At 44.8% G+C, this 27,681-nt stretch overlaps 1 protein-coding gene across 2 annotated transcripts in view; it reads right to left on the reverse strand.

Moving 5' to 3' along the window:
* The window catches only part of AFF3 (ALF transcription elongation factor 3), a gene marked incomplete at its 5' end in the record, with an annotated part of 565,770 nt that overhangs the window by 461,619 nt on the left and 76,470 nt on the right, over positions 1 to 27,681 (reverse strand). Inside the window, 4 exons of one of the 2 annotated variants that reach the window (XM_079720376.1) lie at positions 8,542 to 8,927; positions 9,057 to 9,369; positions 10,386 to 10,506; positions 12,839 to 12,913. In XM_079720376.1, the coding sequence (XP_079576502.1) occupies positions 8,542 to 8,927; positions 9,057 to 9,369; positions 10,386 to 10,506; positions 12,839 to 12,913 (895 nt within the window). The remainder of the gene's footprint in view (positions 1 to 8,541; positions 8,928 to 9,056; positions 9,370 to 10,385; positions 10,507 to 12,838; positions 12,914 to 27,681) is intronic. The other variant, XM_079720377.1, reaches the window with a different exon arrangement.

Genomic DNA, 27,681 nt, shown 5'->3' on the forward strand with positions numbered 1-27,681 from the left:
ACTGCACTGACCAAGGGCTATGTGGACCTGAACGTTACGTCACCGGCAATATTTCCGGAGGATGTGTCTGGAAGACGACAAATACACAGAGCTCTGGATAACCATGTGTATTATGTTTGTGTAAATTATGAACCAGTGCCTTACCACGAGTAACTGGAATAGCGATCGTGACAGAAACAGGATCAGCGGAGCACAGAATGACACGTAGAGGAAAAGGGCCAAGGGACCTTCTGGGAATCGGCGCCCACTGGAATCAAGGGGGCCTCCAAGAAGCCCACGTATTCTAGGCTCTTTCAAGTCCATGAAAACTTAATTCATGTGGCAGAAAGTTTGAAGATGCAGGCTCTTCCCTACAGCCCGCATCGCCCTGCTCATTCCCACGTCTTTGCACCACAGCTCCCATCATGTGGCCGGAAACCAGAAGCATCGCATACACGGCCCACCACACGTGTTGCCCCCCAGCCAGGGCTTCTGCTCACGGAAACCAAACAAAGCAGAACAGGGAGAAAGAGGCCCAGCCTGCTTCAGCTTTTGTTTCCGAGGCCAGCATATAGCTCTGTGGTTTATTTCACTTGGGCTGTGTTTACATACATCAGTAAGTATGGTTCCCATTTCCCTTCCGAACAGCGGCTATAAATTACTTGTTGGAAGTGTCGGCCTCCTCTCTTCCCATAAAAGGTTGGGCAGAAATTACTGAGGCCCCAGTGAGAGGAGGTCAGTGGTTGGAAGGGAGTGACTTCCTTCACCCATGTCCTTAAATTAATCGACTGATTCAACAAATACCTAACTAAGCACAAACTATGCGCCAGGCACAGTCAGGGATGCTTCCGTAAGCAAAGTAGTCAAAACAAAACAGAAATCCTTGCCCTCACAAGGCACTCCAATTCTAGTGAGCTTCATCCACCTCACCTCAATTCCCAGATTCTGAGCTCTCAGACCATCTAGGGCTGAGCATATCAGAAGGGAAATGTGAGGCAGCCAGAGCTACTATAAATAAGTATAATAATAATTATAGTTGTTACCATTAGTGTCGATGTTTTGAGTGTTTACTATGTGCCCGCCACTGTTCTAAGCACTGCACATTATTAACTTATCAAATAGTCATAAAAATGCCATCAATGGGCACCGGTTGCACTGAATTGTGATCCCCCCAATTTTAAATTCTAAATGGAAATAGGGTCTTTACAAAAGGTAACTGAGTTAAAAGGAGGCCCTTAGTGTGGGCTCTAATCCAATATAACTGATGACCTTACCAAAAGGGGAAAATGGGACAGACACAGGTAGAGGTTTCACACCCTAGAAACACAAGGAGAAGATTACCATCTACAAGCCAAGGAAAGAAGCCTGGACTAGATCCTTCCTCATGACCCTCAAAGGAAACCAAGTCTGCTGACACCTTGATTTTGGGCTTCTAGTCTCCAGAACTGTGAGACAATTCATTTCTGCTGTACTAAGCCAACCAATTTGTGAAAGTGTCTGCTGGTCCTGAAGGCTGACCTTGGGTCAAAATAGAAAACTGCCACGTCCAGGGGTGGCCAGCAGGCCGCTGGTCCCCTGGTGCAGCCCCGGATGGAGCGTGTAAAGAGCAGGACACCCCATTTACTACAGAGCTATCACTAACGCAGCTTCCTCACGTGGGTAAGCGACGCTGCCGCCCAGCCCAATTAAACATGCTATTTAATACTCTGTGCCTCCAAAGAGATCTATTTCAATGAGTCATTCTAAATACTTGCTACCTGAAAATGTTAATGTTTTCTTCTCAGCCCCAGTCTTGTTGATTTTCTATTTCATTTAACTGGAAATAAAGCTCAAGTATGACGTGGTCCACGGCAGATAATAATAGCTCAGAAAAGCCGAATACACAGAATGAGAAATTCCATCCCAGACTCGGCAATAAAATCTCAGGAGGGGGCTAACTGTTAAATGAGGCGGAGTCATGTCACTCAGGCTTTGCTGTATTAATCCAGGATAATCTCAGTCTTCAGGACTGCAGTTACTTTTAACAAAATAAACACAAAAGAACTTGCAGAATTTTATTTTTCTTTTCCTCCCACCTCTCGTCATGGGGCCTCTGTCTCTCCAACTCTCACACACACACACACACACACACACACACACGCAAAACCACTGCTAATAATACCCTCATTTGTATATCCTGTTTGCTTTTGTTGTTTCAGGGGCATTTCAAGTAAGAATGCAGCCAGTATTTTTTGAATGCTTACCATGATATCACTGTGCTAAGCACATTACATACTTTATCTAATCTACTCCTCCCTCCGGTAACTCTGTCAAGCAGATATTATCATTCTCTCCACTTCACAAGGAAGGAAACGGAGGCGAAGTTCAACCCCTGGCTCCCGGCCACACAGCTAACAAATGACAGAACCAGGATGGGAACCCAGTCTTTGCAGGCGTCCAGAGCCCCGGCCATTCCACGGAGCTCCGCGCCAGCCTGCATGTGCCTTCTGACCAAGAAAGGATGAAACTCAAAAGAAGAGGCTTTCCTCACTGGACTGTGCAATGACCCTTTCTCTAGGGCGGGGGAGATGCTGGACCACACATCATCTTTTCAAGTGGCTTCAAACTCACAAGCCTCAAGCGCTCAATTAGCCCCAGGTCTGGAATATAACACCCACAAGGTTGCACTTTAAGGGAAAACGGCCCTGTCATCCATCTAGATGCTTTCTGGGACAGGAAGCTTTCATGAGAACTGAGAAAATACATGGGGAAAATAAAGTGGGGCTTGCCAACCACCTCCATCCGGGTCCTGCCCACAATGTCTCCACTGCTGGGAGCAGTTTCCCACCTGAAGGCTGGAAGACTCAGCTTTACAATGTGAATCTAAAGGAGCCAGTGGGGAAATAGGGGCGGAAAAAGACACACGCACCTTCTCACCACAGGACAAATTTTAATATGCTTTCTTCATCATTTTCAATAACAGATCATAGCAACCGAAGTTACTTTTAAGTGATTGAGTGCTTTACCTTTTAGGAAGGGTACCAAAAACTACGGAAACATTTCCACTTGCCAGCCTTCACTCTGGCCTACAGCATGACCCATGTATAAGGTGGAAAACAAGTGCTTTCATCCCATATCTGAGATCAAAATTGTGAGTCTCCACTTCTAAGTCCAAGCGGTACCAGTTCTCCGCATCCTGGCTGAGTGAATGGAGGACGCCCATTTTGTGGAGAGGAAGACGCATAGAGAGTAACCATCGATGCCATTGCTAAGCTACACTGTGAAGGAGGCCATGGTGATGGTGACGATGAGACCAGAACAGACAGGGACCCTCATTCCATCAGGGAGCAATCAGAGAGCATCCTTGGATTTGAAAACAACAGCTCAAACGTAATTAAGAAATTTAGACCGGCATGAATATGCAATGTACACATTTCTTTGCAGATGCCTTTTTCCTCTGACAGGCTGGTGCCAACTTTCATTTGGAAGAAATCCATTTTCATACAAAGGTAACCGAGAGTGACAGGACATAGGAAACCTACCCTCATTTATCTTCCATGAACTTAAAAAAAAAAAAATCAGTTAATTGCTTTTCTAGGAAGCTATTTTATGCAATCACAGTGCTTCATCTTTCTGCTCTTTATTTGTGGTATAAATGGTGATTTTAAAATGCCCATCATGAAAATGTTATGATTAATCAATACATCTTAAACAATATAATGACTTCTTTTAACAAACAGAAATTTGATCAACCAAAAACGGTCACTGTGTTGTGGATGAATTATCAACCCCTACGAAAGCTCCTAACATACCGTCTATTAATTGATATTCAAATGTAGGTGCCTCTTTCCCCTTCACTGACTGAGCTACAGGGAGGAGTGGCAGTCACTGGTTTCCTTCCTTCCCTGGCTTTGCAAATGCTACTTTTCCCAGCTCTTCAAGCACTCTGCAAGAGAAGTTTTAAGTCACTGCCATTTATTAAACTAATAGCAAGCAGGAACTAAAACGTGTATCTTTTAGAATGCCACTGCTGAAGCTGTAATGTGCCAAACGAACTGATTTCATAGGCTGACACCCATATGTTATCTCCATGGCACTGCATTATTAGGCTTTTTTTATAGCATTACCCCATTTCTGCCTCACCTATTGCACCTAGCATATAAATACGTATTTTTTAATTCTAACAAATTCGAGACTCATATAAAGCACTCTTTTCCAATCTAAAATTATTTTAGATAATTTCTTATCCTATTTCAAATAACAATGTCTTACTAGTCCATGAGCCAAAGACAGAAACTAAGGATGCATAAGCTTCAGGGGCTCTGGAGCCAAGGTTCCTCCAAGGTCCCAAGAGGGGCCCTAAAAATGTGTTTATATATGTTTTTGTAAATATTTCAAGTTTGGGGACTTCCCTGGTGGCGCAGTGGTTAAGAATCCGCCTGCCAATGCAGGGGACATGGGTTCGAGCCCTAGTCCAGGAAGATCCCACATGCCGCAGAGCAACTAAGACCATGTGCCACAACTACTGAGCCTGTGCTCTAGAGCCCGCGAGCCACAACTACTGACGCTGTGTTCTAGAGCCTATGAGCCGCAACTACTGAGCCCACGTGCCACAACTACCGAAGCCCATGTGCCTAGAGCCCGTGCTCTGCAACGAGAAGCCACCGCAGTGAGAAGCCCGTGCAATGCAACGAAGAGTAGCTCCTGCTCGCCACAACTAGAGAAAGCCTGCGCACAGCAATGAAGACCCAATGCAGCCAAAAATAAATAAATTTACACATATTAAAAAAAATATTGCAAGTGTAAAATATTTCCGTATTCTTTATTTCCTAAACAGGACCCCCAAGACAGTATAAATGTTGGGTCCTATATCCAACCTATATCTGCCCCTCTAGGTTAACAGTGAATTATATGCTACATGTTAAGGACAAAATATTAGTTGTGTGTGCGTGAGACAAAAAATAATTCACTTCAACTGGAAATAAGATTCAGTGTGCCCTGCCCTGGAACGTTGTAGAATGCCTGCTTCAGCCATTCCTTAAGGCCCCTGTCTCCTACCTAACAGGAGTCACCCTTCCAAGTGGCGGGCCAGGGAAGGCTCACTTAATGAGGGGTGATGTCAGGAATGAAAGACTCAGCTACAAAAACAAAATTATGTTTTTCATTAACACAAAACTGAGCTGGGGAAAGCCAGCCAAGAGGCAGGTGTATCAGTTAAGGAATTCCCTTGAGGGCCTTCACTTCCACATCAAATTGCACTGAATTTCTCTACAGTAATTACCTATTATTGAAGATGAAAGAATGATAACAAATGATTTGCCACAGCAGCTGACAGAGTGCACGTGTCCAAAAGAATGAAGGATTTACCAAGTGCAAAATCAAATTCTCAATTTAAAAAAATAGCATAGAATCTTGCTCTACTATAAGGACTATGAAAGGTGAGGGAATTTTCTTAGGCCTAGAAGCCCAATTTTAAATTTTGTCTGAACTGTGAGAGAAATTGCAAATTAAAAGTGAAGTGCTGGAGTCTAATTTATTCAATTCACGTAAATTTCTTGGAGGCAGAGATCACATCTTAAATTTTTTTTTAATTCCTCACACCACATTACACCTAGCCATTAATTTGATTTTCTTATGAGGAACATCCCTATCCAGTGTCATACAGCTATATTTTCACTTCCCTTGTCTTCATGTCACTTTTACCCAATGCTTCCTTTTAGCCCCCAAATTCTTCACACTGTCTTAAGTCTTGCTCTCCAGCTAACATCCTGAAAAAGTGTAGTCAAGTAATGTAAGTTCCCTTCAGGTCATCTCCTCTGTCAATTTTCCTAAAACACACATTCCCTCTCAGTGGAACTCAATGTCAGTACTAATGAAAGGACATTTTCATAGAGGCTGCATCTGTTTTAAAAATATATAGGCATTAACATTTTTTTAAACGGTTTGCCACACTGTTTTAAACCCTCCAAAAAATAAAAGCAAATATTCCCTCAAATCCAATTAGTTGATAAAATTCTTCCATTTCTATTATGATTGTGGCTTTATAGAAACATCCTTTAAGTACTGAATGATACATCTGCAAAAGGTTATTTCTTAATCCCTTGGGTACTGTAAAGAAACCAACCAACCAACAAACCCTTTGAGTCTGAAGGCTAGGAAGCATAACTTTCAAACTTCCAGGTAGCACCCTATTGCCCACTGAGAAAGAGTCATATTGTTATTACAATTGTGGACTGTTTGAACACACAAGATTTACAAGATTCAAATTACCAGAGTGTCCATAATATGCAAAGCTTTTGGCTAAAATGACTGTATACCCTCCCCCACCAAAAAAAAAAAAAAAAAACCAAAACACCACCACCACCCCACCGACTATAACTTTGTTCCAGGAACAACACTTCTTACTTCTTTTCTATCAATGTTATGATTGGCCTCTTTGAAACATACCTCGTATTGATAGAATGTTAGGAGAGTTCAAGGTCATGGAGGGAAATGAAACACTTCCTGTATAAAAGCTCTAATTTCTCTCAGCCTGACCCTCTATCTCAGGCATTTCCCTCTTTCTGTGATTACCCAACACCTGTACAGGGTTTCATTCCCAACCGGGGGTCCTGAAAGGGCATCCTGGAAGTGTCCACATGATCAAGGACATACCCAAAAGCCTAATGAAACTGTAGAGTCATCCACATAAGGCTGCCCTGGTTGTCAAAACACAGGCTTTCCACCAGAGCTTTATCAACTCATCAGGTTCCAAAGTAAATAAACTGTTACCTAATAAACTTGGAGTTTCTTTGGTACATAAAGATCATTTTAACAAGGAATCACTGGGAATGAAAATTATAAAGGGAATCCTGGTGGTTAGTCACCTCTGTTCAAAAATGAGTCATGCTTTATTGGCTAGTACAGGCTATTTGATGAGGAAAACAAAAATCAAAGAGCTTGACAAATTCAGTTCTGAAAGAGGGTAATTACGTGTGTTTCCTACAAACTTTTAAAAACATAAATGCTTGCAGAACTTACGTTTTGCTTCCATTAATTCCTAATTAACACTTTTTGGGATCCATCATAAATGAATAATCAAAAGAAGTTACTGGGGGCCTCCCTGGTGGCGCCGTGGTTGGGAGTCCGCCTGCCGATGCAGGGGACACAGGTTCTTGCCCCGGTCTGGGAAGATCCCACGTGCCGCAGAGCGGCTGGGCCCGTCCCGTGAGCCATGGCTGCTGAACCTGCGCATCCGGAGCCTGTGCTCCACAACAGGAGAGGCCACAACAGTGAGAGGCCCGTGTAACACACACACACACAAAAAAAAGTTACTGGTGTACATGTCACTTAATTTCCTCATGAGAACCTGTGTAAACATCTCAGAGTAATAAATATGTCTTCTCTAAGGGGAATACATTGATCTCCCAATGGGTGCCGGGCGCTTTCTGAGATGAGAGCTCAGAAATGGGTAAAGCTCAGCCTTGTCGGACAGGCAATGAGAAATGTCAAATCATTTGTTTCGTTTGGTTACTAGATCAAATTAAGATACAAAGAATATTCTGGCCACACTGTTATTCCATCTTTAGAAAAGAATATATCAAAAAAAAAAAGTGAACAGTTCTTACGTACAATGTTCTGGAGCTCACGTTGTATTTTAGTTGGTATACCATATCACAGCAAAACAAACCAAAAAAAATGTGCAGTCATATTTTTTCTTCACATGTTCTGGACAACTGTCATCAATTTGGAATAGAGTACGAGATGTGCTTTTCTCAAACAAACCTCATTTTCCATCCAGATGTACTGTTCAAGTGACCGCAGCCTCTTTGCTACCTCTGTGATTGTGATTTACTTGTTTTGAAGTCTAACAGTCCATACATCCATCCTATGTATTTTGTAATACAGTGAAAAAAAAACACTTCAGAATAAACTCAAAATGTAAACGAGAAGATTCTGAACTAAAATATTTCACTCTCTTCATATAACCTAAGATCATTTTTTATAGGACAAGGAGAATTCTCACTTGATTAGCAACAACCAACCTGGATCTCAAATATTTTAATATGGATGGGACACCTGAAACATTTGAATAATCACCATATTCAATACTGAATCATTTAACAGTGACTTTAAAACTCATGATGAGGTCTACCTGGAACATTTGTCCTGGAACATTTCAAAACTGACAAGAACGTTGAATTTCTGAACTCTTTTACACAAAAATTAACCTCTTTACATACTAAAAGCCTTGACATACTTTTACTCCAGTGTATAAAATCTCTGACAACATTGGCTTGTGCGCACACACACACACACACACAAAATCCCTTGAACTATACTGACGGAGGCATTCCTTCCTGAACTAACACAGACACACCACAACAGCATTGGTTGGTACTTAAAAATATTCTGATTATAATCAATTTGAGATTTTAAGAAATCAATATGGATGTGTACGTCCTTCCATACTGATGGCTACAAACCCCACATGACCTCAGTCACATACTGAAATAAAGATATATGGGAATGGAATTTACAACTAGTCAGCTCGTCCCTTGAAACTACTCGGATGCGTGTAAGTGGTGTTGAGAAAAGACTCACCTCTCCTTGTTTGGGGATGCTGAACTTGGAAAGCTTGGCCTTGGCTCTGGCGGACTCTGGCTTGGTGGCGGAGGCTCCCCTGTATGACGCACAGTGCACGCTGGTCTCTGTGGACGACTTCAGCTTCGGAGACTCATCGGGAGCCTGATCTTGGCCATCCATCGGTCGCACATAGGCAGTCGGTTTCTGCTGGACAAGGCTAGGTTTTGAAGCCAGGGATGGAGGAAAGTTCTGAACACAGTGGCCACTGCCGCTGTGCTTGGCTCCCATAGCAGGTGGCCTGTCCTGGGTCTGAAGACCCACCTCGACGTTGCACACCTGTTTGGTCCGCGGCTGCTGTCTGCCAACACCATCTCCAAGCAAGGTCCTGAGAGAGCCCTGTTGTGCTGATTTGGAAGAAGAAGAAGAAGAGGAAGATGAGGATGAGGGGCTCGAGACACAGGGGTTAGGGTTTTTATTATGGTTCTCTGGGTGAGCAGATCTGTTCAAATCAAGCGTCCTGTGTCTGTGCTTACTTGCTCTCTGTTGGCCATCGGACGGTGGGTGCCCGACCTTCTGCCAGCCCACGGTGCCCCTCTTACTCTGCTGCCCAGGGACCACTGCTGGGGTGGAGGATGTGGTGCTGCAGATGGATGCAGGCTGGGTCTGGGCTCTCGAATCTGCAACAAAATGCTCGTCAATCTTGTTCACGGGAGCCTGAGGAACCCCAGGTTTGGGAACGCCGACGAGATGACTCTGATTCGATCTATCCGTTAAAAAGTCTTTCATTTCATCGTAATTGCCTAAAGTGTTCTGGAGCCGGTTGGAGAGCTCATCCCCCTTGTTAGTCTGGAAAAAGAAGAACATAACATCCATGCTCCTGTTACAGACAATGGAAACACGGGAAATGACGGAGACGCGCCTTTACTGCTAGAAGAGCCAGGGTTGCCACATTCAGAATGAGAGCTCAGAGATTCCATCAAAATGGTCAGCGTCTCTGAAGACGTCTGTCAACACTCTGTATCTCACTAGGACTGGACCACAGCTAATGGCCTCAGAGGGCACGAATGAAGCATCTCTCCTTGGTACTGTGCCACAGCCAAGGAAATCAGGAAATTTACGATAGCAACTTCACAACCTGGTCTGGATTAAGTCTTTCCAGGACTAGATTTTCTTTTCCTTTTTCTTTTTTCATCCCACTGCAAGCTTTCCTTGAAAATTCAGATTTGGCTCAAATTATTTTGCTTCCAATTTCTAAATATAGAATTATTCTCGTTAGAAACCCAGAGGGACAGGCAAAAGAAATCAGAGAGAAGCTTACAACAAGTGTGGGGTTCAGTCTGCAGGAAGCCCTCAGCCTGAACCATCCCCAGTCCCAAGCAGCCCAAAACAGGAATGAAATCTGGGGAGCTACTTCATTTTGCAAGCGAAGTTATATTTCTGGCCTTTGATATAAATGAGAAACAATCCAACATTTCCTTTCTTATGAGCCCTGTCAAGTACCCTGCTCCTAGCATGATCTGGGGGTGACAAATACGTAACCCAACCTCTTTTTAGTGTTTGTTTCCTCATAGCTTAGAAAACACAACAAATGGCATTGACTTTGCAAACTGATGCAGAGATGAAATCAATTATTGATAAAAGTCATAGCACGCAGATCTCCATCTTAAACAAAAGTTATATTTCATTGAGGGACTAGCCAGTTAAGACATGTGAAAGAGGCACCAAAATTTGTGAGGGAAGACCCCATCCTTAGGGGCTGAGCTGTCTGAAGTTTGGTTGGCCAATTCCTGTAGTCAAGACTGCCGACAGGGTGAGAGGGAGGAGGGAGGAGGGGTGGAGATGAACAAGTGAAAACCATCTACCTTGTAGGGTTCACTGAAGAGGGAGTAACTTGAATTAAACGCGCCGTCATCCTGCTGAGTTTCCTGATTTCTTCGTTCTCGTTCCTTCCTCCGTAACACGTTTCTGTCTGGTTCATAGACACTGCATCAGGGAGAAAGAAGAGAGAACCACCACACACAGACAAGTTAAACGCAATGCTCAATACAACATTCACCTGAATGCAGAGGTCTGACTCACGGGCAAATGGCAATGGTAACGGGAACATGGATCAGATGAAAGCCAGTCTAATCAAGCAGTATGACTCGGGTGTCTGAGAATGCCATTCTTCGGGAGGAAAAAAAATCCTTAGGACAAGCTGCAACCAGTACTAGACCTCTCTGCCTGATGTGTGAAAGAGGAAATATCTAAGCAACTTTGACAGGAGAAGATGGAAAATAATCTTCAAGCAGAAGGTAATTACAGAGATGTGTAAATAGAAATTATGAGCGTATTTCCTCTTATGACATGGCCCCAGAGTGTTACATGGAAATGCTCCTGCTCTTTTCTTTCTCTCTCTTTTTTTTTTTTTGCATGGCTGTGTTTCAGTAGTGATTCTTTCATTAATTAGGTCCCAAAAGAGCTGTTGAAACTCCATGCTGCAGTGGTTTTCACTGTTATGAGCCTTCTTCTGATCTCTGCTAATCAGTCAAGTTGTCAAACTCCTACTGAATCCATCCTTCCTTCTGATATATTTCACACGATCACTCTTCCTCACTATGAAAAATGGGCTAAGAGGAAGGGGTGCAGGCAACGGGAGAGAGGACGGAAATTGAAACACGGTATGTCATCAAGGAACTCAGCCTTTTTGTGCAAGAAAATTAATATCCATTCTCCCAAGATATAATTACAAAGTGACCAGAAACCAGGTAACTAGAAGGACTTAAGGAAAAAACAGTGTTCCTTCCTCCTAGTAAGGGAAAAAAAAAGGCTAATTCAACTAATCATAAGGAAGTGACTTAAGTGACAGAAGGAAATAGACTTGTCTTTTCAGCTCAGTAGACAGAGAAATCTGGCCCCAGTGTAGACAACGGAACTAACACTACCCCTTGTAAGGAACTGCCATGACCTCCAAATGAGCACTGTGTGCATTTCAAGCAGAAGCATTTAGTTTAAGCGACCTTGCCATCGCTTTGCTTAGAGCTCAAGCTTGATCTAGTGGACAGAGGCTGGAGCTGGGAGCCAGGACGGCCACGTCCTGACTGTGGTCCTGCCATAGCCAGTGATATGATGACGAAAAGGCCATGCAATCTCTCTGCAGCCCAATGTCTTCGAGGTTTAAATGCGAAGGAAATCTACAACAGCGCTTTGGCATAGCTTCAGGTGCCCCAAATCCAATGTACTGCTATTAAATGGTGTTGATAAGAAGAGAATCTGCAGGTTCAAAGAAACTTAAAAAATAGTGAGGTTTGGGGTTTTGTTTCGCTGTGTTTCAGCTAAATTGCTATCTCGAGTAAAAGAGCATACTTGTGTCATGTTGCTGTACAGGACGCAAATAAAATGATATTTGCGTCCCCTACAGCAACATGACACAAGTATGATGATAAAATAAAATGATAAAATAAATACTGCTTATCTTCCTAGCTCTGCCCGTGTGGTCAGGGTATAGTTTAAATTCACTGTCTAAGGGGTGATGCTAAATATGCTTCTGGCAAGACTGTGAGAGCACCTAAGGCATTTCATTTAAATTTCAGATCAGGGAAGGTTAAAATACCCAGAACATGTAGCCTATTAGCATTTTAATTCAGCCTTAGTACATTACCCAAAGTAACTCGATTTGCAAGTCCAAGCAGTGACCTTCATGCAAAGGGAGGCTGCAGCCCCAGCCTCTCAACGGCGAGGCTCATGGCTCCAACCCCACAGTCATGGGAAACTCTCCGGGGTGGCCCTGGTGACAGTGACTGGCATAAGGGAGGCACGAGATGGGAATGACACTCAATCACAGAACCAGAGTTCAGATTCAAAGGGAAGGGCACGACTGTCCTGCCCTGCTTGCAGGGCAATATGCTTCTGCAATATGAAACCCCAGCTTTCATGAACATTCCATGGATTTCAAATGGAGACTGTTTTGAGGATACACAACTCATGCTGTGGATGGGCATGAAGTGGGCTGCAGCCAAGAGAGGCACTGCAGGTTTTCTATGAACTGGCTAATGTCTGGACCAAAACCAGCATTTGCAATCAGAAAAACAAGCTTGCACTGCATGCATCATACTTCTCCTCCTCTCCGATAGGTACAGCGGTTTGTGAAGCACCTACTGTGTGCAACTCCATGCACAGGGACTCCCACAGACATGCTTGCTGTCCTCAGCCAGGTCAAGCCAACCAAACACACAAGACTGGTGTGATGCACGAAGTGGCCTGATGTAACATGGAGCAGGTGGTCATTTAGGATGATTTCCAGGCTTCTGAGAAGCCCCCATACCCAGTATAATACCTCCTGCATCTGCTGGCTGACGACTGAAATTCCACAACTAGAGAGTCACTCCTCTGGTTTAAGATGTCTTCACCCCTGTAAGAAATGTAGACACCACAAGAAGGGAAAACACTTTACACCTGATCAGCCCTCAGCACCTTAGTGTGCACGAATTTGTCAGCTTTTTCCCAAAGGCCAGGGAGAAAGGGCACAAGACATCAGGGTCCAAAGGGCACAGGACATGTGAAGAAAAGGTCAGGAACAATGCAGAGTATAGCAATGAAGATATATTCGAAACCCTACCGATTTTGCAACGAGACTTGGATGTTTAAGACAGAGGCATTAGGATACAAGCCCAAATCAATGAGGCAGGTATCCGACTCACTGCATTTCCAAGGTCAAGGATCCCTTCCAAATATGGAGAAGACGGAGGTGAGGGGGAAACACTCCTTAAGTAAACCTGCCTCATTTTCCAACCCCTTTAAGCTGGAAGATAACCAAAAGCGCTCCCAGACGCAAACCACCGCTGGGTAAAGTTCTCTAATGAGGTCCCACTGGCACGCCCAGCCTATGGCCTCTGATACGAGGAGGACTGAACACCCGCAGGACCACCTCCACATGAGCTACTAACAGAAGCGCACTGGCCACCTTTCACGGGACCGCCACGACGCCTGTGCCACACTGTGCTCTCCTCCACACCATCAGCTGAAACCAGAATGACCGAAGATGACAACCCGTCCCCCCTTCTCCAGAGGAGGGCAAAGGAAACCCTGCCCAAGAGGCAAGACTTCTTGACTGCCTTTCCTCGGGTTTCTCAGCTCTGCCGCTTCCACTGAGCATTCAGCGTCTCAACCCGCCCACTCATCCTGAACTAGAACCACACCCGCCTCCTGTCATGTCAGGCCCAGGAAGCTAAAATGTCATCTGCATAAAGCAAATGTCACTGGAAGAGAAAGCCTGGACTTGCCAGCCCTCATCTCTCCCTAAGCGTCTGAACTTTTACCTCTTCTGACTCATAAAGACAGTACCTTCTCGACAGTGAGTCCGCCGTGCCACTGATCGCAAGTGAGGTCTGGGCAGGTTGTCACAATCCTGGAGCACGCCTCTCTCTTGATGTGTCACCACTAAAACTCAGCCCTCTTCCCTCTTCTGCCATCTCAGCAATATGAGGGCCACAGGCCATTTGCTCTACAAGCAAAGGAACCTTCTCCCCTGACGTGCTGCAAGTCAGGTCAGCTTCCCTGGGGATGGTTGTAGTAGAGAATTCCAATTCCTGGCATGCTCATACATCCATTAAACTCAGTAAGAGCCTCGTGTTATGAGTTATGTTCCTTTGTTACTAGCAGATGGCAAAATCTCTATCGTCTGTGAGGTGCTTCCTTCTTTCTGCGACAATTACAAGAATCATACTCTTCAAATGGATGTCACCAAATGTATTTACTTATTTTGCATTAGAGGCAGCCAACTGCTATGAGACTATTTATTATTTATTGCAGATGTATAACATTCCCAGAAAATGTGATTCCACATTTTGAAACCAGGGAGTCTGCCTTTTTGTAAAGAAGAAACAAATGGACTCCCGCTCGCTGCAGGCGCCATGGCCATTTTACTCGGGAAAGCTGAGCTGTGAGCAGCCTTTTTTTTTTTTTTTCTCTCTCTCAAAGGTGGGACAGCCACTTCTTCCCCCTGTCACAACGACAGTGCGGCCCGAAAGGACTGGCCAGAACCGTTACTGTGAACGAGTCTGGCGCTGGGGGAAGGGGGCACAGCAGTGCTTCAATGTTAAGATGTGTAAAAAAGACAAAAAAACCTCAAATATTTTTAAAGTGGGGGAAAAACATCCAAGCACTTTAACTCCACTGCACCAGGTGAACTGATACAGCTCAGAAGTTTTCCTTTACACCAACTGTCAACGCCAGAATTTTGTATTCTGTTTTGTAAGGATTTAATAAAAGTCATAAAAACTAAAAAAAAGAAAAGAAAAAGAAAAGAATATGAGGAGCTTCCCCTGACCCCCTGCCCTCCTCGGGCTGTTGCTCTTTATGAGACAGATTTCTGCAGAGCTGCTCTCTCTCCAATGCCTGGTTCTCCGAAACCCATGTGATCTGCGTTCACAGCAAGGTCCCCTCCTCGCAGAGCCTCCACAGACACTCCTCACTGCCCAGGCCCCCGCATGGCCAACGCCACCTCCATGAGCTCTCCCCCGCCCGGGACTGCGGGGCTGCGAGCTTGTTTTCCTCCTGCCTCTCGGGTTACTCCCCAGTGTGCCTGCATGTTTCTCTTCCTGCGCCACTCCTGTAAAATGTCCTGTCACTCCAGGCTCTAGGCCTGGCCTCTTCCTGGGTGACGCTGTGCATTCCTTGCCTGCAGGTGCCGTTTTCACATTGATGACGCGTGAAGTATTCTGTAGGGCAGTGGCCAAAGCCAATTATGCTGGTTAAGGAGGAAAAGATATCCAAATATGCTATTATCATCATTTCCAAAGTCACATGATAACAGCATGGAACTAAATAACAGTAATACCTTTGAGTCTCAAGGCTTCTCCCTTCCACTGAGCTCAAAACATTACACATATATGTCTCTTTGTTATCCTTACAATGTCCCTTGAAGAAAGACAAAGCTGGTAGATACTCCTAGGTTAACTTTTTTAAAGATCGAGGATGGGGCTTCCCTGGTGGCGCAGTGGTTGGGAGTCCGCCTGCCGATGCAGAGGACGCGGGTTCGTGCCCCGGTCCGGGAAGGTCCCACATGCCGCGGAGCGGCTGGGCCCGTGAGCCATGGCCGCTGAGCCTGCGCGTCCGGAGCCCGTGCTCCGCAACGGGAGAGGCCACAGCAGTGAGAGGTCCGCGTACCGCCAAAAAAAAAGATCGAGGAACTTAGGATAAGAGTTTGATCATCAAAACAGTGTCATGAAGAATACATCATGTGGAAGGAAGAGCAATGTCCAAAGTATTTTCTTCAGGTCTATCCAGGAGACAGGACCTACCTAAGAGCCAAGGAGTGGCCACACTTCCCACACCCTGGTGTCTACAAGCCCAGTGTCCACCAGTTGTGCATGTGAGCCACAGTAAAGCTAAGCAGAGTGAGTGAAACAAAGGCAAGTCCTCTCTCCTTCAGACAGAAGTAAAAGAAGAATTCTGGAACAAAGGCTGGGCTGTTATTTTTATACTCCCAAAACAACGAAAAACAAACATCGGTCTCTTTCCACAGCACCCATACGAAAAGGATATCCATGTACTACAGAATAGAGGAATGGAGGACGGGTGAGTGAATAAAGAAATGACAGATTCAGAGTAAGCCTGCTAGGGCTGACAGTGTCATCACTTTCACCGGATCCGACCCAGGCATCAGCCAACTCCAATCTGTGCCCAAGCTGCCCTCCTGGAGGGATGGCACTGGAGTTGGCACAGTGGCCTCTGCAACTGAGCCCCAGAGTTGACCCAGCAGACCCACTGGCCAGAGAGGGACTCTGCCCTCCTCCTCCTTCCTGCACGGATCCACGTGCAGCCCGTTCAAATGTGACCACTCGCTTCAAACAAACTGCATCTCCCATGACAAAGGCTTTCAGCCAAGGGTATATGTGGTTCATTGTACCCCTTGACTAGAATCATCAAAGTGTTTCATCCTTAAAAAAACAAACCAAAACAACAACAACAACAAAAAAAACCCATTATTCTACATACTGGTGTATCTCCAGGGTCGGGATCTAGGAAACGAGTGAATTCAAGGAGAAGACAATGAGATGAACCTATTTACGGGGCAGGAATAGAGACGTAGATACAGAGAATGGACGTGTGGACACAGCGGGGGAAGGGGAGGGTGGGATGCATTGGGAGGTTAGGTTTGACGTAAATACACGACCATGTGTAAAATAGACAGCTAGTGGGAACCTGCAGTAGAGCACAGGGAGCTCAGCTCGGTGCTCTGTGGTGACCTAGATCGGTGGGATGGGGGGAGGGAGGTCCAAGAGGGAGAGGATATATGTACACACATAGCTGACTCACTTCACTGTACAGCAGAAACTAACACAACATTGTAAAACAACTATACTCCAATGGAAACAAAAAAAAGAGAATGAGAAACCTTTTACCTGTCTTTTGGATCAAGTTATCATGTTCTCCATGTTTTAAAAATACTGTCCTCAAATAGCAGAACGACAATGCACTTTAGTCCAAAAGCATTTCTGAATGCCTCCTGAATGCCCTTGTGTCACATACTGGGAAGATCATTAGGGCTGCAACCAGCCTATCCTGCTGCTGAGAAGCTAACAGTCTAGGGGGCCGGGGGAGGAGAGGAACGGGCCCTTGTAAGCAGAGAACATTAACATCCTGTGGTCCGGCATGCAGAAGGAGCCAGGATTGCGTCCTGCAAGAGAGCTGCTTTGAGCTGGGTCTTGAGACACGGGCAGGTGGAGGAGAGGGAGGGGAAGACGGAGGACTCAGAAGTACAAGATACATAAATTACTATTAAGGGGCCTTTGAGAGTATTCGGAGGAGGTGACCTTTGCCCTCACCACACCATCTTACTTCTTTAGCCACTCGGAATTCCACATTCAAAGTTTCATTTCTTTGGTTTGCTCCGCTGCTAAACTACCTCGCCCTAAATAAGTTCACTGGATCCCTTCCTGAAAGCAGGCTCGGTTGGGAGTGAGTAAGTGAAGGATGGACGCAGGGGACAATGAAAGGAGACTCCCAGACTCCCTCGCCCTTTCCTTGCAGTTTGCATCAGGGCTGGCCTCCATCAGCTGGACCACGGAGGAGACGGTCTTTTCAGTCCTGGGATGCTGACAGTCCTGGGATGCCGTGCTCACCCGCCCCCGGGGTGGGGGCTGAGGTCACAAGGGCCAACGGGAAGAAGAAGAGGGACCAAACGACAAGGGGAAGAATGTTCCACAGACACGCTCCTGCTCTTCGGGGCAGCTACATCAGCAACTGTGTATAGTTAAGGAAACGTAATCAAGCGCTCCAAAATGATAACGACTACTTTAAAGTTAATGGGTCAAACTAATTAACGTCTCTTGTTATGTTTAAAGCAAATGCTAAAAGATCAGTAATCCTTCCTTAAACCAGGGAAAAGCAAGGTTGTTGAAGTTAACTTGCAAATTCCTTCCTTGGTCTGCAGTCAGAGCCAGTGGACTGGAGGGCAGAAAGGTGGCCAGGGAGTTGAGCGGGTGATAGAGGCAAGTCAGGCTGAGAAGATGGGGCTGGAGACAGAGACTGGTGAGGAAGCAAGGATGCTCCCAACCGGGGTCCATCACGGCCCTGAGCTGTTGTAGCTATGGTGCTGGTGGTGATGGTGGTGACTGTGGTCGTGGTGACGGTGGTGGTGGTGGTGGTGAGGCTGGTGCTTAAAGACCTGCTGGGGAGTGAGGACTGGCCAACAGCGCATACGACGAACCCTTAAATCCTAAAGAACATTACTAGGACCCTGCTCACTTACCCCAGGCTTTTCGCTTTGAGTCACTTAATTCCAGTTCCCACGCCTGTTCACTCGGTTTTTCCCCAACAGCTTTATGCCTCTGGCTCACCATGAGCTTTGGAAGCATCACCCCCCCCGCTTGATTACTTCCACCAGGGACATCTTGGAAAGGTCAGCCCAACCTTACTTGTTTGTCTCTGACCACAAAGGCTGTCACAATCTTAATTCAATCTTGAAACTCAGAGCATTTATACATCTCTGCCTTAGGGCTGCCGATCTGTTCTACAAGAATGGGAACAGAATTGAGGCTGGTTTGTGCCATAATCACTTCTCCTGTACCACAGCTTTTGTGAAACTAGGAAATTGAAGGGAGTCATAAAGTAACAGACGCCCACAGAAAAATTTAGCCAGTAAATATTCCAGTGAAAACTAGCCTTTTGGGATGATGTATACCATCATCTCAGACCCATCAGGCCCATATTACATTTTGCTAATACCAATTTCCCTTTATTACTATCTGCAGCCACTGTACGAAGGACTTCACGTGCATTATTTCATTTAATAGTCTTTAAAACCCCAAGAGACATTTCCCTGTCCACCCATGAAGGAACGAGAGGCTCTGAGGTTAACTAACTTGTCCAATGCCCACAGCCAGTGAGAGACAATGCCTGGGTCTGAAGCCAGGCAGTCTGGCACCAGAGACTAAATTCTTCGACTCTGCTGGCCTGGCTCCCTGGGGAACCCGCTCACTGATGGGCTTTGACAAATGGTACCCCCATCCTTTGTTTGTAAATGCCAGGCAGAAGGGTGTTAATTTTCAGATCGTGACAATTTCAGTTCATTCTTCTAAGGTCTGCTAAGCCTCCTTGGTGGATACACGTGAACCTTAACAATTCTTCTAAAGCCTATAAAATAGAACTGGGATAAGCAATTCAAATGAGTCAGCACTAGCAATTAACTAATACTCCAGTCGCTGAATTCTGTTCAGTGAGCTCCTTGAGAATTACGGAATACCATGGTAAGTGCATTTTATAATGGAACTAGCAGCGCCAGGCCACTTCTGCAGTGTGGGCCTGGACACTTTACTGTTTCTTGACTATTTACTGAAGCCCAAATCTATTTCTAATTCAGTGGAAATGATGACTGCTCCAAATCTCTCTCGTAAACATGCTCCAGTGAGTTTTTAGAGAGATGACAGATAAATGACAGCTTTGCATTGCCAAGGGTTAAATGCTTTTCCTGAGGGACCCTAAGTCTTGGTGCCTTGAGAACAAGTGTCAGGTTCTAATGGAATTGTTCCGTGATAAACCGCCAGGCTGTATGACAAGCAGCTTTCAAAGAGGCTCTCCGTATAGTATCAACAGCCGAAGTTAATTTGAGTTTCTTAACAGGACTTCTTTGCTTTACGATATAAAAGTGCCTTGGGATGAAGCAATTACCCTGATTTACCATCTTCTCCTTGGTAGAATATAAAGACACAGCAGAGCCTCACAAAAGCAGTAACATAACCAAATGAGACCCACCTGCGAAGTCCCTACTATGTGCTTCTAAAGAGCCCACTGGCAGCCCGCAGCACAGAGCCGGCATCCCTCACTGGCGTCCAGGGTGTGAAGGATGCCTACTCCCAGGGCTTTTCATGGTAGAGCCAATAAATTACTTTTCCTCCATGAAATGCTCAGTTAAATTTCATTTTCACTTTACAGCGTCAGGTGCTAACCTTCAGCTCCTAGGATTTTAAAGCCGAACACAGGATGGGTCCTATTTTCCAGCGTGCCTATGTTGTAACCAGGATGCTCTCTCAAAGCACCCCTGCGCGCCCCTCAGGGTCATGGGCGTGGTGCCCATGTTCGGGGTGGGGGGGAGAGAAGGGTGGCCGAGTCCCCTCATATAACTTCCTGACGTTTCCGATGGGTCAGGCTCCTAAGACGAGGAAAGCCCTGCGACCCCGAACACCAGCCGTGAACACACAGCTCCAGCTTCTCCTGAGCCCGACACCTCGACTTGGTGTCCTCCCAGAACCACGACCGAGATACGCACTGACCTGCTGAAGGGAAGTCTCCGAAGGCAGGGAAGAGTCAGCTTGGGCTCCCGAGGTACAAAACTAGCCCCAGGCCAGGATGAAAGCAAAGAGAGCTCCCCTTATGGAGAGGGCGTTAAAGGGACAGGCACGGCCTCAAACACCTTCCCACGTCTGAGCGGATGGGCCCACCGCCAGGATCTTCCATGTGGGCAACACAGATAGAAACTACTGAAACGGACTCAACCATTCATCTGGGAGGGAAGGAGGCCCTGCTTTGAAGATGAGAATGGCTTCTTTTGGTACAAGGCAGTTTATCCGGCTCAGCCCGAAGTCTCGGTGGGTAAAGCATGCAGCAAAGAGGGAAATAAGACAGTAGTGACCCTCAGGACTGAAAGGGAATGCAGACCCTGACCCCCGACCCCGAGGATGGAGCCTCCATGGTCCCCAGGGAAGCAGGACTGGAGTGTGAGGCCCAGGGCTCCCTTCCTCGGTCACAGAGAAACAGAAGCCCCCGGGCAGAGGCCCCCTCAACGTCCGGTCCTCCGCCCGCCTCACCTGGACCTCAGGCCTCCCCTTCTCCTCTCTCAGGGCGAATCCTTCCTTCTCGCCACGAGGACCCGCACCCCTGGGCTCTGAAGCCCCTTCCCTTTACTCCCCACCTTCCATCCACCCTCCACCTCCCCACAGATGCACTTCCCCCTATTTGGTCACCATCTGGGTCTCTACTGGCTTTTTCTCCACAGCAAATAAACCCCTTCAAGGCCCTCAGCTTTAAAAAAGAAAAAAGGAAGGAAAGAAAAGGAGGAGCCTGCCTGACCCCCTGCCCTCCTCGGGCTGTTGCTCTTTATGAGACAGATTTCTTCAGAGCTGCTCTCTCTCCAGTGCCTGGTTCTCCGAAACCCATGTGATCTGCGTTCACAGCAAGGTCCCCTCCTCGCGGGGCCTCCATGGACACTCCTCACTGCCCAGCCCTCCGCACGGCCAACACCACCTCCACGAGCTCTCTCCCCAGGCTGCGGGGATGTGAGCTTGTTTTCCTCCTGCCTCTCAGGCTACTCCCCAGTGTGCCTGCCTGTTTCTCTTTCTGCGCTGCTCCTGTAAAATGTCCTGTCACTCCAGGCTCTAGGCTTGGCCTCTTCCTGGTTGACGCTGTGCATTCCTTGCCTGCAGGTGCCGTTTTCACGTTGATGACACGTGCAAGGCTCCAAGGGGCACCCACGTCTCCCTTCTCCGCTCCAGACCCAACTATCCAACCATCCACGTGGTCTCCCCAATTCAGGCTTCCCACAGACACACAGAGCCGGTCTCCCGAGCGCACCTCCACCTGCCACCCCGGCCTCGGCCTCCATTCTGTTTGCCCACATCAGCACCACTAGCCACTTCATTGCTCGGGCCTGAAAGGCGGGAATCAGCTTGGCTCCGTTTCCCATGCCCCTGCCCCTCATCTCCAATCAGTCCCCAGCACTGTCAATGTCACTCAGATCGGTTCAGCTCTCTCCTCCACCGCCCGCTCCTCAGTCCAGGCCACCCTGGGCCCTCTCCAGACCCTGGCAGTGCCTCCCAAAGGGTCTCCCAGCTGTTCTTCCTGCCCCAGTCCAATGGCTTCTCCAGAGTCAAGCCAGAATGGGGTTTCTGAAACAGAGATTTGATCATGTCACCGCTCTGGTCCCACCCTACCCTCGGACAGAATCCAACTCTGGCATCCACAGCCTGGCAGGACCCGGCCCCTGTTCTCTGCCTACTGTCAGCCCTCAATCCTCCCATCTCTGAGCCCAGGTGTGTGCTATCCTCTGTGCCTTCAGCACCTCTGCTCTCCACCTGGCCCCCTCCTCCCGACCCTGGAGGTCTCAGCTTAGCGGTGTTTCCCTCTCAGAAACATTCCCTGACACCCCCAACAGACCCAGGGGGCCCTTCATAACTCCTACATAGAAACCTACAGTCTCCACATCACATTTCTTGTACTAATTATCTGAATCCTCCATTAAATGGTTAGTTCCACAAGCAGAGGGCCTATGTGTACTTTCTGTATTTCCAGCACCTAGAATACTGCCTAGCACAGAGCTGGCAATGAGAACAATGCTTTAAAAATAGATGCTCAATGGTTGTTTAATTTTTTTTCTCTTTCCTTATCAAAATGTGGCCTATACATATTCCACAGTTTGAACAAACAGAATGAAAATCCACTCAGATCTTGGATCCTAAAATATTCTTTATGGTTATAGAATATAATAATGAGAATCATCATAATGCCAATATTGGCCAGCTGTCTGGTGCTAGAGAGTTTATAAAGAAAGTTGTATTTGTTCTCATATTCATCCCTCTCTACAAACCTGTTATGTGCCCCTTATTTATGCAAAGCGCAACATTTTAGTAAATGAATATATATAATGAAATAAAATCTGCGTGTCATAAACAGATCCTTATGCTCATTTTACAGATAAAGACCTCTCTTCAATGAAAAAGTAGGACTTAGAAAATTTAAACGTTATTCTAAACAATAACTGTTAGAATCAAAACTCTAAGTTCTGCGTAAGTTCTGAATATTAAAAACAAATTAAGTTTTTAAAATAATATATTTTTATTCAAAAAATGTTCTGTTAACACTCACTATATACAAAGTGCCAGCTAGTCTATGGCCCACACCTTGACACAGACTCCTGAGGACGTTCCTCCATCTTCCCAGGGTGAAAATTCTGTAGTCAATTACGCTTGACTTAGAGGAAGATGTTGAGAATTATGAATTATTTGAACTCTACATTTCTATAATTCATTCTGTGCTAGTGACACTAAAGATGATTGATTCTAAATATCCATATAACACAGTGTCAGAAAACCAAGGGGTCCTCCCATGGCTGCTGTATCACTTACACATTTCTCCATTTCAACTAGACATGCAATCTATCATAAAACTATTTTATTTGATTCCCTAGAACTTTCAGAATATTATATAGCATGGGGCTGCTTACACATGATTAACTGTCACAATTCTTTAAGAAACGTTTCAAAGAGGACACTCACTAAGTCTGTTCTGACAACAGGTTTGCTTCACGTTCTCTTAAAACGTCACCTCCTCCTCCTCTCCTTTCCTCTCTTCCCTCAGCTCTTGCTCTTTCTGTCTCTTTTTATGTTTCCCACATATGCCCGTACACAACAGAGTAAGCCCAATGTCACAGGTAATGTAAGTAGCTCTGTGATATTAGGATAAATTTATTAATGTCCGCACCCCTCAGAATTAGCTGAGAACAAAGCCTGGCTCACAGAAGACGTTCAATGACCGTTCGTTGAATGAGTAGATGAACAGATGGATGAATGAATCTCCAACTTTCTTTTGCACTAACCCCACCTTCACTGAAGTCAGGGAGGAGAAGCAGAACTGGGAGTGGATTTGTCTGGTCCTCCCGGGACAGTAAAGCGCATGCTTGGACACACAAGTGCCTTTCAGGTACATTCTGAAAGCAGCAGCCTCAAGGCGTTGATGAAGCTAGGCTTTACCAAATAATTTTTTCTTGAAGATTTGCACAAAGAGACATGAAGTGTCATGATGTCCTTTTGCAATGAAAAATCTACATGCATTTATAGAAGATACTGTAACATCTCAGTGGGAAACATCCTAGAAAATTACTGAACTTGAAGCTTTCTTAAATAAGAAGAAAAGGACTCAGAGTTGGCTTGGAATTATAGAAATGACATAGCAAAGCCTCCCATTAGACAAGACTATCTCCTCCCACTGGGCCCATAACTTCCAAGGACTCTCCTCTTCGTTCAAAGGCGTCACCATTGAGCCAGGAGGGAGAAGACCCAGGGGCAGGAGCTGGGAGCTACTCCAAGCTGCAGGCCTTCAGCTCAGGCACGGTAAACAAAACCAATCCGCACGCTGATCAGTAAGGAGGGAACAGGGTGTTTGGAAATGTGAACATGTTCTGCCAACGTGAGGTACCACGAATAGCTGGATGAAAGTTGATTAAAACACCCATAATGCAGAAAGAAATACCACCCCTCATCCATCTCAGATAGGTGGCCTGAGCAGGCCGTCACTAAATGCTGACTTTGACCCAGGCATCTCCTACTTAGGAATATACTATTCATATTTAGGATATCACCGCAAAACAAATGATTAATTAAATTACAGAACAAATACAAATTTAAAACCAGTGGAATATCATTCCTAGGAGACTGGTTAACCAACTACAGTACTTCATACAATGGAAGAGTATGTAGCTACTGGATGGTGTGGAACTAAATGTACAGACATGGAGAACATCCAAGACATATAAAGTGAAAAGAATAAGTTGTAGAGGGAAGGCCGATATAATCTCTTTGACATAAAATAACGTGCGTGTGTTTATGCATACATAAAAATGTTTAAATAGTTATCTCTGAGATGAATGATGGAGTGGTGAGGATGGGAAAGAATTTATACTCTTCTGTCTTCCTTGGAGATTTTATAGCCACATATTACTTTTTGAATAAAAAGCATTATATCTTAGAAATATTAACAGTTTTAATTTGTTCTTCCCCTTCTGGAGCATCTATAAACGTGAAAAATGTAAAATTAAGGCAATGATTAGTAAGTCATGTGCTACGCCACACCAGGATCCTGGCTCTCCCTACCAGGCCAGGCCTATTTTCTCTACTCTCCTTCTCTCCTACCCACCCCCTCCCCAAGGATGAACTAAACCAACTCCCCACACCTCCGCTACAGACTTTAATCCAACCGAACTCTACATGGAGAAGGAACTTTCTGAATCTCTCAATATTTCCCCTGTACTTAGGCATGCCAGAAAAAAAAAAAAATCACTGTATTCACCCGGAGAGCATCTAATTTCTCACTGCACCTGCCCCAGTATCATCTGGGCCTCAGACAAATTACCTGCATGATTCCCAAGGATAATTCAGAAGACACCAGGTCATCTGATAGCAGCTCTGTGAACTTCCCTTTAGGAACTCAACTTGTCTGCTTCTTCCAAGACATACAGAACCTCAAGACTATGAACCCGAGTGCAGGGGCATCTGGGACTTTCAATTTACAGTGGGATAACAATTTACATCAGAAAGGGTTTGGTGAACTGCCAAGGTCCTCCAGGAACTCTGAACCCTACTCTCCTGGCTACGGATTTATTAACTGTCCACTGCCCTCCAACTCTCTCCTACCTTATAATTTCCCCAGTACTGTTTCCAGTTTTTGTGTGAAACTGTCTCCTTATCTTTCATCTAATCAAACTTCGTTTGCTGTTTGAGAAATACTATTTATGATATTAATTTCTTTTCAAGTTAGAATTTTAGATAAAAATGAATGTTTCTTCAGATTATGTGTGTTTCCTTTGTTTCCAATATTTATGTTTCAAGCAGTTTGTCTCTGACTAGTTTTTACAAGCCTTATAGAGCAACAAAATTATCATCAATAAATGCAACACACTAAATAAATAAAATTTAAAAAAAATAAATGCAACACCATCTCATATTAATATTAGATATATCACATTTTCTTAAACATTAAAGGCTGTGACTAATCGCATCTCTAACAGCATCTATAAAAATATTGGTAATTCTGCAAATCCAATGTGCCATTTCCTAGCCATGTCAATTATTTACCAGGCACATTAAATTCACAAGAGAAAAAAGAAATATGTGAAAACTGCTCATCTTCGCTAATAATTAAAGAAATGCAAACTAAATCAAAATGAAATCATTTTTTTATGTACTCAATTGGAAAAGATTTTAAAAAACAAGTTGGAAAGATAATATTCAATCCCGGTAAGTGTTGGGTGCCTCCCACATGGCTAGAAACAATTGTGCATTTTGCAGTATATATTCAGAAACTTTAAAGAGAACTGTTTACCTTGCTAACCCCCTTCTAGGAATCTGGCCAAACAAAATTGTCAGAAATGCAGAGATACATGCAGATGAAATTTTCATCAGAGAATTGTATATAACAGGGGGAACAAGAAGCAACCTTGTGAGCAATAATCAGAAAATAATGAAACTATTTTGTATGTTGTAGCCATTAAACTCATGTGTTTCGATAATATTTAATGACATAGGAAATGCTCATAATGTAATATTAAATGAAAAACAGGATAAAAATTATATAAGCAATGTGATTAAGGTTTTGTTAAATTTATACATAAGCATATGTATGTGTGTGTGTGTGCACATATACACGCAAACATATATAAAAAATCTAAGAGGATACCAAGACGTTAACACTGGTTATTTCTGAGAAACAGAAAAAATAAAATTTCCTTTTTCCTTTGCTTTTACGTAGTATGTTTGATGCTGAATATTAAATATTTGTTATTCTTCATACATATTAGGATGGGTATTCTCAAAAAACCCCCAAAATAACAAGTGTTGGCAAGGATATGGAAAAACTGGAACCCTGTACACACTATTGGTGGGAATATAAAATGGTACAACTGCCATGGAAAAGAGCATGGCACTTCCTCAAAAAATTAAAAATAGAATTACAGTATGATCAAACAGTTCTACTTCTGGGTATACACCTATAAGATTTGAAAGACGATCTCAAAGAGATATCTGTACATCCGTGTTCACAGCAGCACTATTCACAACACCCAAGAGGTGGAAACAACCCAAACAATGAGTTACTGGATAAACAAACTGTAGTCTATACATACAGTGGAATATTACTCAGCCTTAACAGGAAGGAAATTGACACATGCTACATCATTATGGGCTGAACTGCGTCCCCCCAAAATTCATATACTGAAGCCTTACCCCCAGTAGCTCAGAATGTGACTGTGTTTGGAGATCAGGCCTTTGAAGAGATGATTAAGTTAAAATGAGGTCATTAGAATGGGTCCTAATCCAATCTGACTGGTATACTTATTATAGGAAGAGGAAATTTGGACACAAAAAGGAGAAATCAGGAAGGCCTGTACATGAAAAGACCACAGGAAAAGCTAGCAAGAGCTTGTCCTCTGCAAGCCAAGGAGAGAGGCCTCAGAAGAAACCAAACCTGCAGACACTTTAACCTTGACTTCCAGCCTCCAGGACTGTGAGGAACTAAATTGCTGTTGTTTAAGCCCCTCAGTCCGTGATATTTTGTCATGCAAACCTAGCAAACTAACACATACAACATGAATGGACCTTGAGAACATTATACTAAGGGAAATAAGCCAGATCTTGGTTTCTAACACCATTCTTCAATAAAGGAAACCAGGGCTTCCGGGAGAAACAGCTGATTCTCGGACTGAGGCAGGAAATATACAAGACAGGTGTGAAGCAACGTGTAGTACCAGAAAGCAAGAAAAGTGCTCAAAACAATAACTACAACAGCACAATGATGGGCATATGTCAAAAGGATACAGAAGTCAACTGAAAGGGTTTCCAACAGCCAAAGCTGGAGCAATTTCGGCAAAAAAATATAGTACTGGATTACAGCCCAAAGTATAAAAGAGATATC

This window comes from Hyperoodon ampullatus (assembly GCF_949752795.1).
Source record: "Hyperoodon ampullatus genome assembly, chromosome: 15".
NCBI lineage: Eukaryota > Metazoa > Chordata > Mammalia > Artiodactyla > Ziphiidae > Hyperoodon > Hyperoodon ampullatus.